The sequence below is a fragment of the Helianthus annuus genome, chromosome 9 (assembly GCF_002127325.2).
Source record: "Helianthus annuus cultivar XRQ/B chromosome 9, HanXRQr2.0-SUNRISE, whole genome shotgun sequence".
Classification (NCBI taxonomy): Eukaryota; Viridiplantae; Streptophyta; class Magnoliopsida; order Asterales; family Asteraceae; genus Helianthus; species Helianthus annuus.
In genome coordinates, this window is record NC_035441.2 from 182,696,303 (window position 1) to 182,714,248 (window position 17,946).

The 17,946-nt window shown below is 35.0% G+C and overlaps 2 protein-coding genes and 1 long non-coding RNA gene across 7 annotated transcripts; 2 read left to right on the top strand and 1 right to left on the bottom strand.

Annotated features, from left to right (window-relative positions):
• Positions 1-1,527: 1,527 nt before the first annotated feature.
• On the top strand, positions 1,528-6,106 carry LOC110880014 (ubiquitin receptor RAD23b). 3 transcript variants are annotated; one of them, XM_035977962.1, is made up of 13 exons: positions 1,528-1,705; positions 1,979-2,140; positions 2,222-2,260; positions 2,698-2,762; positions 2,865-2,927; positions 3,029-3,206; positions 3,281-3,406; positions 3,493-3,558; positions 3,953-4,000; positions 4,512-4,621; positions 4,716-4,794; positions 4,916-5,059; positions 5,677-5,786. In XM_035977962.1, the coding sequence occupies exons 1-12, from the start codon at positions 1,640-1,642 to the stop codon at positions 5,030-5,032; spliced, it is 1,119 nt and encodes a 372-aa protein (XP_035833855.1). In that variant the 5' UTR covers positions 1,528-1,639; the 3' UTR covers positions 5,033-5,059; positions 5,677-5,786. The 3 variants fall into 3 exon arrangements, with proteins under 3 accessions (XP_035833855.1, XP_021984255.1, XP_021984254.1); XM_022128562.2 differs by lacking the exon at positions 5,677-5,786 and adding an exon at positions 5,813-6,106 and having other exon boundaries at positions 1,529-1,705; XM_022128563.2 differs by lacking the exon at positions 5,677-5,786 and having other exon boundaries at positions 4,916-5,276.
• Positions 6,107-8,161: 2,055 nt separating this feature from the next.
• Positions 8,162-8,925, top strand: LOC110880012. The gene is made up of 2 exons (XM_035977963.1): positions 8,162-8,322; positions 8,425-8,925. The coding sequence occupies exon 2, from the start codon at positions 8,425-8,427 to the stop codon at positions 8,719-8,721; it is 297 nt and encodes a 98-aa protein (XP_035833856.1). The 5' UTR covers positions 8,162-8,322; the 3' UTR covers positions 8,722-8,925.
• LOC110880013 lies at positions 8,856-10,977 on the bottom strand. 3 transcript variants are annotated; one of them, XR_004868154.1, is made up of 3 exons: positions 10,712-10,977; positions 9,944-9,976; positions 8,856-9,864 (listed from the first exon to the last, which is right to left on the bottom strand). It is a non-coding gene; the product is annotated as an uncharacterized LOC110880013 (long non-coding RNA). The 3 variants fall into 3 exon arrangements; XR_004868155.1 differs by having other exon boundaries at positions 8,856-9,214; positions 9,572-9,864; positions 9,944-10,977; XR_004868153.1 differs by having other exon boundaries at positions 9,944-10,977.
• Positions 10,978-17,946: the final 6,969 nt, after the last annotated feature.

A 17,946-nucleotide genomic window follows, 5' to 3' on the forward strand; every position in this document is an offset into this window, starting at 1 on the left:
TGCCACAATTGATATAATTTATATGTTGCATTTTGCGCATATCACCCATCATCAATATATTGGGTATAACTTATAATTTTTTCATGAATCTGGATCTTGAGTGTTAAATGGATGTCATGATGTGGTCTTAAACAAAAAAAAAAAAAAAAAAACTAGCAATATCATAAACATAATAGTGCTGGTGTTTGACAACAAATTGGATCCTTCAACTTTTTAGTTATATTTTATCAACATTAAATATCTAAATGAGATGCTTGCTTCTACATTGCAGGTCTCAACTTGTGGTTAGTGTTGCAAGTCTTACCTATTTGCGAAGACCCCGTTTAGTACGCAATTGGCACCTTTCGAATATGGATAGCAGAACGAAGACCCCGTTTTAGTATGCAATTGGCACATGTTGAATATGCCGTGCCACTCACGCAACGCGCGATGCTGAAAAACACTAGTTTGAATAAAGAATAATAAAAATGTTTGACTAACATTCGAAAAAAAATGTAAATTAAATGATGTCAAATATGCTTGCTTTTCTTTTGAACGAAAAAATTAGATAGACACTCCTAAATTATATCAGTTTTACACTATGTCATGAATTGAATTATGATCTCTCGCTAAAAAGCACAAAGCCTCTACCACCCTACCAAAATGGTGATGGCGTCAAACATGCTTACTATTTTTTGTTTGTGAATGAAAGGTGTTGTTTGTTTTTTTAAGAGCTAAAATGTTTGCAGTCTACGGACCACATCTGCAGACATCTGTAGAAGAAAAGGTGGACCAAACCTCCGTAGTCTACAAAAAAAAAAAGGTTGATTGCTTTTTAACGTATATTGACTTCTAAAATAAACTGGTGATGGCGTACGGACGATGGTTGTGGGTAGTGGTGGACGGTGGTGGACGTGGACGGTGGGTGGTGGTGGTGGACAACGGTGGTGGGTGGTGGACGTGGACGATGGGTGGTAGTGGTGGTGTTCCTTGTGACCCAGGTTCAATTCCCACTATCCTAATTATTTTTTGCTGCATCTAGGTGAAGAACGAATACGGGTGGCGCCGGTTCAACTTGGATGGGAGGCGAGGTTTTACTGATTATTCCATTGTCGTGCCTTCGAGCGGGTGGATATCGGGTTTCCGCGCATCTGGTGAGAGCCAAGGGGCTGGCGGCGGTCAACTAGTCGACCTTAGTCACATCGCCCGGTGTCATTGTGGTTGACACGTCCTTCCTTGCCGTTAAAAATGACTTAGTTAATATAATCTTAGTCATCTTTAGTAGGAAGTAACTCGTTGAGCAAATGGTATCGGATACCCGTTTGAAACCGGTATCGAATTTTCTAAACCAACTTGATTTTTGATACCGACAACTTACGTTTTCGCTATCAATTTTTACCTTTAAATACCGATTTGTACGAATAACGAACTATATCAGGTATTTTCGGTAACGGTACGAGATGATCAAATCATCCTAAAAGAAAAGAGTGGTCACGTGCAAAGCGCGTGAAGTAAAGCCCTGGATTTTAGCTTTTCCGTTGGCAAAAAGACAGCAGTTGTGGATCCGTTTCTGTATCGTTAGTTAGGGTTTCAACTTTCAAGTTACTAAAACCTCCGTACACTCCCCCGAATCTTTCTGGAATCACTCATCTTCTTCAACATGAAGCTCACCGTTAAAACTCTCAAAGGGAGCCACTTTCAAATTAGGGTTCAACCTTCCGACACTGTCAGTATCTTCATTTCCATGTTTCATTTCTGTTTAAACTCAAAATTACGCTAAATTCACGAACCAAATTAGATGTTTATATGTGTATTTACATGATTTCCCCCTGCTATTGTTGTTGTTCTTTGGAAACAGAAAGCTTCATGATATTTGTAGGTTTTTTAGTTGGAAATTATTTGAAAAAAAGATTGTAAATAATTTGATGTTGTATTGTGTTAACTGTATGGCTTGAATGCATATCTAAGTTGTTTTCAAAAAATATTATTATGTTGCTAGATTATGGCTGTAAAGAAAAATATTGAAGAGGTACAAGGAAAAGATAATTACCCGTGTGGGCAGCAGTTGTTGATTCACAATGGTAAGGTTTTGAAAGATGAAACTACATTGGTTGATAACAAAGTCTCCGAGGAAGGTTTTCTTGTCGTCATGCTTAGCAAGGTATCTCTCACTCCTAATCACCACACATACGCACGCTGACATCTTTGTTATTGATCAGTTGTATTCCACTATTCTCGACAGAGTAAAAGTTCTGGCTTGGGTGGAGTTTCATCTGCTCAGGTATAGTTTTCATGTCGTATATGATCATAGTTGTTAATGGCGAATAGCGATAAGGTACCTGTATGCTATATAGCGAATAGCGATAAATAGCCGGCGCTATTTTATAAGTAGCGATACACGAAAAAAAAATTCTTAAAATTTTTATATGTATTTTACATGTTTCAAAATACCCTGGTATATATGCTAGTTTACATGTATATTTAACAAAAACCCAAAATCCAGCTATTTTTAGCTATATTTAATTGCTATTTAATTAAAAAATAATTAAGTGTCGCTATTCTTGCTATCCATCGCTACAACCATAATAGCGACACTAGACCTATACGCTACGTAGTGCGCTATAGCGATCGCTACGATCGCTATTGACAACTATGTCTATGATGTTTATTTATATTTATATATGAATAAAGGAGTCTCAGTCTAGCTGTTATACGCAGCCTTCATCAACAACTGCACCGGCTTCTAATCCCACAAGCACGGCTGATGCTTCTTCCCAACCTCCGTGAGTTCTCGTGACTTGTGCATCTCAATCGTTAATCATAAAAAGATCTAGTGTTTTTGAGATTTTATAATTTATACCTATGCTTTTTTTTTATTATTGAAGGGCTTCTAAAACCAGCACGTCTAGTTCTGGCCCAGCAACGGCACCCGCACCTGTAACTGGACCGTATGAGCTCTTTGTTCCAACTTTTTTTTCATTCCTTTTCTTTTAATTGGATTTGTATAAACTAGAGATGGCTATCTTAATGCATTTACTTATAAATGCAGTGTTATTTCTGATACATATGGTCAAGCTGCTTCAAACGTGGTCACCAATAATAGCATCGAACAAAATGTTCAACACATATTGGATATAGGTGGTGGCAGTTGGGACAAGGAAACCGTTACCCGTGCCCTTCAAGCTGCTTACAACAATCCGGAACGCGCAATCGATTATTTGTACTCTGTATGTTTCGAAGTTAGTTTTTTCTTTACGAAACTTATAAACTACTGTTCTAATTTTAATCCATTTTTTTTCAGGGTATTCCAGATACAGTAGAAGTTGCAGTCCCGTTGACTCAACTACCTGCAACGCAAACTGCTACCGCAAGTGCTGCACCTCTATCTGGAGGGCCTAATGCTTCTCCATTGAACTTATTTCCTCAGGTTAATAATCAATTAAAAGGAGTTTATTCACTTCACTTTTGTATTTGATGCAAACATCTTTTTTTTTTTTTTTGGAAATTTTGCAGGAAATACCTTCAGGCGCTGCAGGTGGCAATCTTGGATCCCTTGATTTTCTTAGAAACAGCCAACAGGTAGTATTCTGTTTGGTTTGTTGCATACATGCATGCAGTGGCGGATCTTGCCCGTTGAACATGCCAGGGCCGAAAGACACGGGCACTAAAAAAAGCCCAGACAAGCCCGGGCCAAACATAGTATATATAAAAAATTTCGATTGAAATGTGGAAAATTAGCACTACGGCCGAAAAACTTGCCCGGGCTGTGGCCCTGCCACGGCTCTTCTAAGAACCGCCCCTGCATGCATGTACTCAAATGTCCAGATTTCTGTCATTATAATATTGGGTTAACATACTGCAGGGTTGACAGAATCTTTATATAAAAAAGAAAATATATAGATTCTTGATCGTCGAGAAGCTTTGGTTTTTTGACAGCTTTTGTTAATTTTGTAAATTACAATCTTCATTTCAGTTTCAAGCATTGCGATCTATGGTACAATCAAATCCACAAATATTACAGGTACATTTTTTCATGCACACATATGTATGTATATTTTAAATTAGAGTAAAATGCCATTTTCATCCCTGAGGTTTGGCCAGTTTTGTGACTTTCGTCCAAAGGTTTGTTTTTCCCCACCTGGATCCAAAAGGTTTGAAATTTTGCCATTTTTATCCGACTCGTTAACTCCATCCATTTTTCTCCGTTAAGTCAGGGGTATTTCCGTCTTTTTTGGTAACTTAAAGGGCAATTCAGTCTTTTTCAGGGGTATTTGGTCGTGTGAAAAATAGTGAATTGCTCTTTAAGTTGACAAAAAAGACGGAAATACCCAACTTAACGGAGAAAAAATGGATGGAGTTAATGAGCCGGATGAAAATGGCAACATTTCAAACCTTTTGGATCTAGATGTGGAAAAACAAACCTTTGGACGAAAGTCGCAAAACTGGCCAAACCTCGGACGAAAGTGGCATTTTACTCTTTAAATTATGCTTTTCTTGTTACAATGTCTAAGAGCGGTCGTATATGGTTACAGCCCATGCTTCAGGAGCTGGGAAAGCAAAACCCTCAGCTTTTAGGACTAATCCAAGAAAACCATACCGAGTTTCTTCAACTAATCAACGAACCTGTTGATGCTTCAGAAGGGTAATACGGTCATTTTCTTATTTCCTGTGTCATGTAATGATATTATTATTGTTACTTTCTGACATTTTATTTCAATAACTGTGAAATCATTTAGGGATCTGTTTGATCAAGGAGATCAGGAGATGCCTCATGCGATTAGTGTTACTCCAGAAGAACAGGAGGCCATTGAACGGGTATCAAATTATTGATCATTTCCAGTTTTTTTTTTTTTTTTTTTTTTTTTTTTTTTTTTTTTTTTTTTTTTTTTGTAGAAATGGATTCAAGTAACTGACTAGTTGTTTCTTTTACTCCCAGCTTGAGGCAATGGGCTTTGATAGAACCCTTGTTATTGAGGCGTTTTTAGCATGTGATCGTAATGAGGAATTGGCTGCCAATTTTTTGTTGGAGAATGCTGGTGACTATGAAGACTAAACAGCAGGCATCGGTGTCTCCTGAAAGGTAGAATATGAATATGTTAGTCATTAAATAGTTTAAATATTTTTAAAGTAGTATTAAAAGAGGCAAAGAGTCATTCACGCGTTGGTAATACATCAGTTGTATAAAAACATTTAGTAACATACTTTACTTTGAACACTGTCATTCGAGTTTTGGAATTACATTTGAATCTTGACTATTTAGAACTTTTGGTACTAATTAGATGATGTTAAATGTTATATAATAGCTTATGTTTATTATATTTGAAAAATAGTATTACTTTTCATTTTCCAACACATAATATATGTTAAAACTGCGGTTCAAAAGTTATTGGCAGTTCGCGTACCCTAGGCTGCTCCCTGTTTCTCTATTGATTATGTTAGTACATTCAAAAACTTTAGTACATTCTCTATTTTTCAATACATAATATATGTTAAAATTGCGGTTCAAAAGTTATTGGCAGTTCGCATAACATAGGCTGCTCCCCGTTTCTCTATTGATTATATTAGTACATTCAAAAACTTTAATTTAAGCCAATTTTTAATGGATTAAATTATTATTGCAATAATAGAGTGTAGTCATAATTAAAATGCTAATTATTTAAAGAATTATTATATAAGGAATAAATTAATTGTTTGTAGGATCAAGCTATAAAAATGATCAGCTCGTTTCCACACGTACTGAAAATGACTGGCCTTTTTTCTTCTCGGACCCAGCCCGTTCGGCCCTCTCATCTTGGCAAACTTAGCTCATAGATGCTTTATTCTATAATTTCAGGTGATTTGACTTGAAGATGAATATGGTAATTTGGAGTTAGTTTTTTTTTAACAGCAGAGCCGGATTTAGGTTGGTGATTAATACAGGCTGGACGTTTATTCTATTGTCCATGGAACTGTTTTTTTTTTTTCCTTGTGTACTTTTTTTTTCTTTCTATTTTGTGCTTATCCCAAATATGAAGGGATGAAGAGGATTTTGTTTGTGCACGAGGTGAATTGTGTGTGGTCTGACCAGTTTGATACTGCAAATGTCCCAACTTCCATTTTTTATAGTGGTCCATTTTTATTTTCATTTTATTGACTAAAAGGATTTGGTCATCGTTGATCAGTCTTTAAACGTCTCCAAAGCATTTAATTGTCTTTTTTTTTTAGTAATTTGTAACTAATTTAAATGAAATAAAACACTATTTTGTTATTAGATCTGGTGGCTAAAGACAAAGCCTCTAAGAACACCTAAGGTTTGAAGGTCAAGTCCCAAAAGTGACATGATTAAAAAAATCACAACTCTAAAAGAAAGTTAGGAATTAGAATTTGCTGGAATTGGATTTGGAATTTAAACATTTCAATTGGAATTAGAAATTGTTAGAATTGCAATCTCAATTCCATTTTTATTGTGTTTGGTTGTCAAATGAATTGGAATCCATCACCCTGGCACCCACAACCACCGGTTCGGGTCGAAACGGTACGGGTCGAAACGGTTCGATTCGAAACAGTATGCGTCGAAACGGTTCGGATCGAAACGGTTCGCGTCCAAACGGTACGTGTCGAAACGGCACGCGTCGAAACGGTTCGCGTCGAAACGGTTCGCTTCGAAACGGTACGGGTCGAAACGGTTGAAGATTCCAATGAATTTACTTAAATTTCTTCACATATAGTAATGATTTTGAATTCCTTTAGTTAAAGAAATTTGAAGGAATTCCTGCCTAATTCTAATTCCAATTCCAATTCCATTACACATGAAGATTGGAATTGTGATTCTAATTCCATTAAATTCTGTGAACCAAATATTTTAAAAGATGGAATTCAAATTCCAATTCCCTTAAATTGTATTGAATTCCTGCGAACCAAACGCCCCCTTAAGGTTTTAGCCACACTCTTTTTTTGTCAAGATTAAGTTAGTTTTCGTTCTTGATGTTGAACATTTGTTTAGTTGGACGGAGATGGATGTTTGTAGGGTGGAGACTAGCGGTTGGCTCAAAACTAGAGTTATGCGTCGCTCGCAACCGCTAAACCGAATATTTCTTAGTTTAATAACATGTACGCCTTTATGTCGGTTAGTTATACATGCTACTTATAACCCGATATCAAAAAAGATACATCAAGTTAACCAATTAAAGAAAAACACTACCATAGTTATGATAAAAAATAACTAAAACGATGGAAAGCGTGTAATTTAGAGTTGGGGGCAAAAGAGTAATTTGTCAGACCAATTAGCAAGTGTTAGGCAGCTGTTTGGCACAAATAAAAACAAAATTGAGTCAACCAACTAAAATAAAACACTACCATAGTTTTGCCAAAAAAACGATGGCAAGATTGCAATTTTTAGCTAAGGTAAAATCGTAATTTTATAATGGAGGTAAAATTATATTTTTAACCGAGGGCAAAACCATTTTTTATTTTGAATTGGGGCCAAAATCGTAATTTTTTAACTGCGGGCAAAATCGTAATTTTTAGCTAGGGCAAACCCAAAAGTTTTTTTTGAACTGGGGGTCAAATCGTAATTTTAAACTAGGAACCAAATCATAATTTGGCAGGACTCTAGCTATTTGAACTTGGGGTAAAATCGTATCTTTTAACTGAGGGCAAAATCGTAAATTTAAGCAGGGGCAAAACCAAAATTTTATTTTGAACTAGGGACAAAATCATAATTTTAAACTTAGAATAAAATTGTAATTTGACAGGACCTATAAATAACTATTATATGAAAAAAAAAAACCAAAGTGGCCGCCACTTTTGGCGAACCACATGACTTCATTGTTTCTGTTGGCCACTTTAATTTGTATGTATTGTAAATGTAAATGTAAATGTGAATGTATTGTGAGGAGTGTTAAAATGGGCCTTTTAAAAAATAATCAATTTGGTGGGTTGAAAGTAGTAATTAATTAGAAAAAAAAAAATTAAGTCAAAATAAGCTCACCCGCAATACTTTTATAGTGGCTAGTAGTTTGTTAATAACATACTTTCAATCAATTCAATTTTAGGGCTATAAGTGTAAAATTTTAAAATTAGGATAATTACTGTAATATCAAATACTTAAAAGGATCAAACCAATACCCTCCCTTAACTACAAGGACTATTCAACAAGTGTGCATATAATACGTTTTGTTGTTTTTTTTGGTCCTTTCGGATGAAATGACCCCCACAGGCCTCCAAGCGACGCTTGACCCGAAACAACGTGGTGACCCACCCAATCTTTACTTTTAATCTCAGCCTGCCTGCAACCGCGTTCGTTGTCACTCAAATATCGTCACTTGTCACCCATCCATTGCATCTTTGCAGATCACCGTTCCGGTAAACGATCCAATCTTGTTTGGCTGTAACTGCTTTTATTCTCACATTCTCAGTGTTTAATTTTAATAATAATAATAATAATTGGTTTTGTTTTGTGTCCAGATGGTTTTAGACGGCATAATAACTTCACCACACCGGAGATCACAGACTGCATTCTCTTCATCTTCGATTAAAAAACAATACTCAAAGGAGGATGAACTCGGAAGCTTTTCGACGGTCGTTAGACGACACCGTTACCTGTTAACCGCTCTTGTACTCCTTGCTATTTTATGCACGGTTTATCTTTACTTTGCTGTTACTTTAGGGGATGTTTGTTCTGGCTTGAACCCCACGCAAAAGGCGCTTTGTCGTGTTCAAGTTTCCACAGAATCAATTGCCAAACGGAAACTAAAGTTATGATCTGCAGCAGTATGCAAATTCTTATTCTTTACGTGTGATGATGATGATGATGATGATGCACTAGTTTGTTGAACTTGTTATAGTGTAATTATCTGTTAAAATTTATAAGAGATATATGAATATGTGAACAACAATGTTGAATGAACGATTATGTTGTATAAATAGTTGTTTGAAATACTTGTGTACATATGATTTAATGATCAATCTCTAGTTCTTTAAGTCGAGCTGTGTGCCAGAGGAAATAGATCTTGTTTCCGTCGGGTGGTTGCTTTTTGAGGGAACAAAACAGACCGGTTCTCCATTTGAACGGCGAGATTCGTTACCACTTGGTAACAAAATAAATGGCTGGTCAAAAGAAAGCATACCTCCTTCACTGCTGTTGGGAAATAGGAAACCGCTCGAGCATGCATAAGAACATAATATACCCTTGACCTCTTCATAAAACAACGATCCCTTTCTCTGCTGCTGCTAGCTCATCGACGAGGCTACTCACCTGAAGTGTAAATGATTTGTCAAATATATAGATTGTTATTTATGGATGGACCATGAACGGGTCACGGGTTTGGGTTGAATAGTGTGATTTTTATGTAGAGTTGGGTTGCGATGTAATCACTTGCTTGTCCATTGTATTGAAAATGATTACGAAACTTTATTGTTACAAGAACATTAAAACATACACTTTCAATGACATTCAACCTGTTTTAACTTGGTATCGTTTCATTCTTGTGTACTTAAGACGAGTGTATGGAATATATGTCTTCGGCATGATGCTAGATTCAAGATAAAACAAATTACATGATAGAAATATTAGAACTTTGTTGAGCTATTGTGTCGATGAAGGCAATCTCACCTCTTAATGGAAATCCTTCTCAACAACTCCCACACTCAAGGGCAAACCCGAGCGAAGGGTAGGTGGACGGGCACCCCCTTAGAAAACAATTATTGTATTTATTTATAGACAAAAATCTCGATCGCACCCTTTGAAAATTTGTTTGAACCCCTCGTTCGCACCCCCAGAAAATAATTCTGGGTCTGCCACTGCCTACACTGGCTCCAGAATTCCATGCCCCAACAAGCATGAATGCTAACATCCATATAAGCTTTTCTTTAGCATTTGCTTCTAAGACGGTTCTTTCCCAAGTCCTGATTCCATAGTTTTCAAAACTAACTCTTGAATCAATTCAAATCAAATCATACACAATTAAAGTTACACATGAATTACCTTGTAAGAAAGACCTCCATCATGTGCCAAAAGCTGTAATTATTCCCTCAAGATTAGTATCAGTTATACCATTCACAAGGTGCTTGAAAACCGAAAAATATGAGAAAACTTGGAACCAAATCCGATAGATTGTTATGATCCATCATAAGATGTACAAATGTGACCGGCTGCAAACGAATCAAACGTTCAATGAACAGTTCGTGAACCGTTTGAAGGGAAGTTTGTTTGTGTTCGTTCGTTTATTAAACAAACGAACATGAACAGAGGCGGTGTCAGTTTATTTATGCCCGTGAACGTTCGGTAACATGTTCGTTTATGTTGGATTGTGTTCAATAGCTCATTAGTGTTTTTAGTTTTTATTTTTTAATTAAATGCTTCAAAATTCCGACAAATAAAATATTTAATAAGTATGAGTCTATTATATATCCTGTTCGTGAGTGCTTGTTTTGGTTCGTTTGTTTCCATCTGTGTTTATGAACATTAGTTTGTATTCATCAACGTGCGTTGCCTAAAATTAACAAACGAACACAAACACGAACATAAAATCTCGTTCGATAAGTGTTCATGAACTGTTTGTTTGTGACCACATATATTTCTTAACAAACGAACACGATATCAGAATCTAAACATGGGTTAAAAACTTATGACAATTTTAAAGGAAAAAACTAGCACATAACCTTCAAATCAAGTTTAGAAAATGATAATCTGATTATTGAGTTTTCATGTTGCATGTAATCATGTAGTGTGAAGGTGTAGCAAAACTGTTACCAATTCATAAGCTCATCTGATTATTGCTCAGTGGATAGAAGCAAAAGGCTTATGAATATCTGCTGCTGCTGCTGCTTATATGATGGTGGTCCGGTGGTGGAGGTGTCGGAAAAGCCCTAAAAGAAATCAATCAGAAGAGCAAATGAGCAAATCACCGCCGGCGACAGTTTCTTGTAAGGCTTTCCTGACGCATCCACCACCTACGAAATTATTTGTGACGCATCTGCCATCCACTCAACTTTTATTATTATTGTCCTTCCTTCATATAGATAGATGACCACGATGTTACAAAAGAAAATACAAGCTATTTATGGAAAAATTAATTATATTTTATTACTTTTTGTCAGTGGGTTATCTTTCATTCTTTTGATCCCGTGTGGCGTCCTCAGAATAAGCTAATCCATCTCGCTTTTTTTGTGGGTCACTGGTTTCGTCAGCTCTCGACCAGTGGTGCGTTTGTCGTAGACACGACTAGCCACGTACACCTCTTCATTGACACCGACTCCGTCCCCCTCGATAAAGTTCAGAACTTGCCAGTAACTCAAACGTTCAAGCACAACCCATAACATTGTGACTTTCGAACATTTGACATGTTACATTTTGTTATCTTCTTGAAAAGAGGCTTTAAAGGAGATAGAATGCAAGTAAAAAGGAGTTCAAAATGATTTATTAGAAATGAAAGTGCATTAAGAAATTATAATGTATATGTTTGCGGGGTGGAGATATGATAGGAAATTTATTTGGTTAAGAAGGCTAGAAAGTGATCTTAACTATCCATTTAGTTAATCAAGGGCTAAGATTAAATGATGGAAATTAAAGGGAAGAAAAGAGGCGCGTGAGTTTGTTTAGGGTATTCTAGTCAATCAAAGCCAATAGTTTCTCTCTCCTCCAATTTCCCCTCATTTTTTAAACGTTAATAACTCTTTCATACGACATTATTTTTTTACAAAAATTGCACCAAAAAAACGAGCGTTTTTTATCTTTAAAACGAATATACTATTACTATATTTTCAAAAATTTTTTTTGAAAACCCAGTTGCGTAAAACGCAATGGAAAAAACGCAGTTGCGTAAAACGCAATGGAAAAAAGAACCTAAAAAATGACATTTTTCTAAAACGCAATGCACCAAAAACACAAAGAAATGTCTTATTTGTAAAACGCAATGGACAGAAAACACAAAGAAATGTGTTATTTATAAAACGCAAAAGCCTAAAAACACAAAAAAAGTGTACTTTCTAAAACGCAATGGACTGAAAACACATAAAAATGTGTTTTACCTAAAACGCAACGCACCAAAAACACAGAGAAATGTCTTATTTCTAAAACGCAATAGCCAGAAAACACTTAAAATGTCTATTTTCTAAAACGCAATGGACTGAAAACACATAAAAACATGTTTTACCTAAAACGCAATGCACCAAAAACACAAAGAAATGTCTTATTTATAAAACGCAATGGCTAGAAAACACTTAAAATGTCTCCTTTCCAAAACGCAATGGCCTAAAAAAACAAAAGAATATGTTCTCTCTAAAACGCAATGGACTGAAAACACCTAAAAATGTGTTTTACCTAAAACGCAATGACTAAAAACACTTCAAGAATGTGTTTTTCTAAAACGCAATGGCCAGAAAACACATAAAAATTGCTTAGTTCTAAAACGCAATTGCCTAAAAACACCAAAGAAAGTGTTCTCTCTAAAACGCATTGAACCAGGACAATAGTTTTGTCTGTGCTGTGAATTGTCTGTGCTGTGAACTGTCTGAACCAATGCAGTTTACGAATGCAGCTCAACCCCAGCCAGGGGCTCTGCCCCTTGGACCCCGCCAGGGGCTGCCGCCCCTGGGACCCTGCTACCAGGGGCGCTGCCCCCGGACCCTCGTCAAGATCGTAAAACGCAATGACTAAATCAAAAACCCAGATTGTTAAAATGAAATTAAAGAACTTCTTACATGGATCGAAGCCGATTTCTTCAACGATTGACGAAATTTGAATGATAGAAACACTTATCAGCGATCGAATCGAACGGATCAAGTGATTATCTTCAAAATCACAGGAAAAACGAGATTTTGAATGAAATTAAACTGGGTTTTCTTCAAAAAAAAAAAAAAAGCTGAAGAACACGTTGACCGGGTGTTTGAATCATTGATTGGTGACGAAAATCGCACTATAATGTAATGATTATTGAGATAGTAAGTGAAGAAATAGTTGAAGATGGTGGGTTTTGAAAATAGTGGGTTTTGAAGTTACTGTGGAGAAAATGAAGAAGAAGGGGTTGGATTGACTAAAATACCATTTCTCTTTATTTTAAATGTTGGCACATGTCATAATCCTATTGTTTCCTACACTTTTTAGTCAAAATAAACTTTCTATTTGATCTCCACCCTTCCTATTTTATATGGGAAAATTATTAAAATAGATATGTTATCATACAAATTATTAAAATAGACATTGACCGGCAGCTAATGCTTAATGAAAGTTTAAAAAAAGTCGGTTAACATGTCAATTTTCATGAATTTCCTGGTTTATATACAAAACACCGTGAGCTTGGTAAACTTCTTTGGTAGTGTTTTTTACTCCCAACTTCTAGGCACATGAAGGGTGCAAAATTTGGTTTGAAACTTTGAATGGTCTAAAAGTTGTGACATGTTACTTAAAATCATATATATACACATATTCTTCCTATATATTAATTTCCAACATGACGACCAATAGTGTTAATTTTGAGTTTTACATTTTACCCACTAAGTTTTTTCACTTTTTCTTTGTAACATTTTCAGTCCTAAGTGTATACTATAGATTTGCGCTCCCTTCAACTAAAAAGTACTTCTTTTTTTATTCTTCCTGTATATTAATTTTCAACAAACTTTTATTTTTAACTTACATTATTCACTCCACAATTCACTTCTATTAAGTGAATAGATTCTGTTAAAATATGTCAAAGATGATTATAAAACTAATTGTAGCAAATTGTTTGGTTCGATTCATGATGTAGAACGAGCAACGTTTTTTTTCTTTTTGAAATAGAGTTGTTCTTCTTGGTAGAGTAGGTTATGCGAGTGCTGGTTTCATGACGAACACAACAACATCTATATCTATATAATCAAAACACGTGTTCATGACTTTATTTTTTAGTTTTCTCTATTTGTTGTTATAACGAGTGCCGGTACCGTAATGAACTGAACTGATACCGACCAAATTTCCGTCGCGTAGCGCGGAGGAATCCCACTAGTTTTTAAATAATTTCTTTCTTCTCTTCGAAACTAAGCTAAGTTCATAAATCACTCAAAAGATTTCATCAAGCTCTAAACGTGTTTTAGAAGTACTAACCCATATATTTTTTTTTTGAACGGCCAACGAATCTTTCAAATGGGCTACTGGCAAAATTCACCACATCGGGGTACACTCGCCTTCTGAACCGGGGAAAACCCTCACCTAGGACCAAAGCCCGTGAACACTCGCCCTAAGATACGACAATGCAGTGAGGTACTACCCGCTCAGTTCAAGGATCGAACTAGCGATCGTCGCCTACTTACTCGCCTAGTCTCCCATCATCACCAGGTGCCACAGAAACTAAATGCTGGGGTCAGAAATTGAACCTGAGTCACTTGGAACACCAGGTCTCCTCCTTACCACTCCACCACTAGCTCATTGGCACTAACACGTATTACTGGAATTCTTAGCAAAGACACAATTTATATCATGTTTGACTCGGGTAAGTAATTAAGGAAGCCTCTGTTAGCCCAAATATTCATGGAATTTTAGCTTAATAGTTCTGGTTTTAAGCATAAAAAAACTTGTGTTAATTATTATTAACTAGGTTAAGACCCGTCCGCGTTGCGTTGCGGCACGGGTACATCGTAAACATTGAATGGATTAGTTCAAACGTTATATGATGCATTAACCATATGAAAACACACATTTCGACGTGTCCAGTTGAACTCAGTGTAACCTGTATAAGCATTGTGATTGGATCAAACGTAAAGTAAATGGAATTCAAATCGAACAATCATAACGTATTATATGTGACCCAACTTGTACAAAGAAAATGTAACGGGTATGAAGGAAAATATGCACATGTAATCGAAAGGGATTAATTAGAGCTTTCGAAAAAAAAAAGAGAAAAAGAAACTATAATTTGACTCCACTCGGTTCGAAACAAATTTTACGAAACGTACATAAAATAAATACGAAAACATATTATATTTGACCTGAATCATTTCCCAAAAACGTTTACGTCGAAACGTAGAACAACTTGAACTTATACGAAAACGTACATAGAAATATGCACGTAAAAATGGTTTCTTTAAACGAAAACGTATTATATTTGACCTGACTCGTCTATAAAAAAGTTTACGTCGGAATGTAGAAGAAATCATATTTACACATACCCGTACATAAAATATGCACGTAAAAAAATAGTTTTTAAAGAAAGGAAGTATAGGGGTAAACCGAAACAAAAAATTAGTAAAAAATTTAATAGATTAAAAACGTTCGTAAAACCGTGCCAAGTAGCACCAATGGCACAACCACATCGACTCTCAACATCGTAAAAACAAAATAGATAAAATGGTAAAAATTAGACTGAACGAAAAGCAGACTAAAATCGTTGAACCACACACACCCGTTACAGTGTCTTAATAACCAGAAACGTAAAACGTAGAAAATAATAACTTAGTCGATCTACGACTCGCCTGTTGCGTCGAACTTTTCAAAATGGGAAAAATGGACGCGTTGCGACGGGTCTGTCAAATATGAAAAATAGAGCAAAAACGTTGAACCTCACATGAACGCTACGATATGTTAACTCGCAAAATTTAGAATGAAACGTAAAACGAAAAACTTGCGAAAGATAAAAAGCATGGGATACGCAAGGTGTAAATAATAAAGTATTGTGTTAAATTATAAAAGATGGAAAACTTTGGGTTAAAAGTAAAAAAATGAAAAGGGGTTAAAATGTAAAATATGAAAGGTTTGGGTTAAAAGTAAAAAAATCAAATTTTTTTTTGAAACACTCCCTAAGCACAAGGTACAACTAATGATGCACATATAAGTTGCTTACTAAAAACGTTGAACCTCACATGAACGCTACGATATGTTAACTCGCAAAATTTAGAATGAAACGTAAAACGAAAAACTTGCGAAAGATAAAAAGCATGGGATACGCAAGTTGTAAATAATAAAGTGTTGTGTTAAATTATAAAAGATGAAAAACTTTGGGTTAAAAGTAAAAAAATGAAAAGGGGTTAAAATGTAAAATATGAAAGGTTTTGGTTAAAAGTAAAAAAATTAAATTTTTTTTGAAACACTCCCTAAGCACAAGGTACAATTAATGATACACATATAAGTTGCTTATTAATATATGGAAGAATAATTGTGTGTTTGTACTTTGTAGGTGGTTTTTATGCTAACTGAATTATATTTCCATGAGTCCGATTAGATAGGTTATGTACAACTAGGATTGTAATCGAGTCCCTTACATAATAAACTAATATATCATAGTTTTTACGATTAATATAACATGGTTTATAAAGAAAATCATTACTACTTTTAATATAACTTGGTTTTTTAAGAAGAAACCAAGTTTTATTTGATATTTTATTGCACATATGTAGCAAAACTAGTTTTTGCTCCGCCCGTGTTGCGGGGCAATAAGGCAAATATTTCTCTCTCATAACATGTATGTGTGTACAGAGGGCAAAATCGGAATTATATTTTGAACAGGAGGCGAAATCATGATTTTAAAGTGAGAGCAAAATATAATATTGAGCAAGGAGGAAAACATAATTTTATTTTTAACTGTGGAAAAAAACGTAATTTTGAGCTGAGGGCAGAATCGTAATTTTGAACTAGAGGAAAAAAACAACATTTTATTGTTAACTGGAGGCAAAAACGTAATTTTAAATGGAGGGCGAAACCGTAATTTTAAACTGGGAACAAAATTAAAAAAGAGTTTTTAAACCGAGGGCAAAAGCGTATTTTGAGCTAGGGCAAAATTATAATTTTATTTTGAGCTGGGGGTAAAAACGTAATTTTAAACGAAAGACGAAAGCGTAATTTTAAACTGGGAATAAAATTAAAAAAAAAGAGTTGGTCCAATAGGGAAGTGACACACAGCTAATAATTTTGAGCTAGGGGAAAACATAATTTTATTTTGAAATGGAGGCAAAAACATAATTTTGAGCTGAGGGCAGAATCGTAATTTTGAGCTAGAGGGAAAAACAACATTTTATTTTGAACTGGGGGGCAAAAGCGTAATTTTAAACGGAGGGCGAAACCGTATTTTTAAACTGGGAACAAAATTAAAAATTAGTTTTTTTGAATCGAGGGTAAAAGCGTAATTTTGAGCCAAGGGGCAAAATTATAATTTTATTTTGAGCTGGGGGCGAAAACGTAATTTTAGCTAGGGGCAAAATTATAAGTTTATTTTTTAGCTTGGGCAAAATCGTAATTTTAAACGAAGGACGAAAGCGTAATTTTAAACTGGGAATAAAATTAAATTAAAAATAGGTTGGTCCAATAGAAAAGTACCAGGAAAGCTGCCTGGCACTATTCCTTTTCACTTGTAAATGTGTATGTAGAGAATTGTAAATGTATATGTAGAGAATTGTAAATGTATATGTAGAGAATGTTTTCTGAATATATAAAATGTTTGTTCTTTCATTAATTTATATTCTACTATTGTTAAACGGGCAATTATCCAATAACGACCATAAAGATAAATCAACAACCGCTTATCACCAACAATATATTTCCATGTGATTGTATATGATTACAAAATATATATTTACATGTATATCCATCCAACTTTGAGATAGTGGATTATCACATAATCTGATAACCACTTAGATGCCACAAATCCATTACCCTACCTATCTATTCAATTTCGTTGTCCACAAATCCATCTTCATTTAAATTATATTATATGTATATTAATTATTAATATAACATACGGGTAAGGTTATTGTAAAAAAGACCAAAAGTGTGAGAAAGGTAAGAAAAAATCTCAGTCATTAGATCTAAATTAATTGAAAAGGGTAAACATGTAATTTTATCATTAATTCAATTAATTAAAAACTTCCCATAACCGCCACCATAGGAAGTATATAACACCATTCAGCAAGTATATAACACCATTTAATAAGTATATAACACCATTCAGCAAGTATATAACACCATTCAGCATTCAGCAAGTATATAACACCATTTAGTAAGTATATAACACCATTCAGCAAGTA

What these genes read in the sequence shown, in the direction of transcription:
- LOC110880014 (XM_035977962.1), top strand. Translation starts at nt 1,640, where the DNA reads ATGAAGCTCACCGTTAAAACTCTCAAAGGGAGCCACTTTCAAATTAGG. An exon ending in CCCGCACCTGTAACTGGACC is followed by an intron (nt 2,928 to 3,028) that starts GTATGAGCTCTT and finishes TTATAAATGCAG; the next exon opens with TGTTATTTCTGATACATATG. An exon ending in CATTGAACTTATTTCCTCAG is followed by an intron (nt 3,407 to 3,492) that starts GTTAATAATCAA and finishes GAAATTTTGCAG; the next exon opens with GAAATACCTTCAGGCGCTGC.
- LOC110880012 (XM_035977963.1), top strand. Translation starts at nt 8,425, where the DNA reads ATGGTTTTAGACGGCATAATAACTTCACCACACCGGAGATCACAGACT.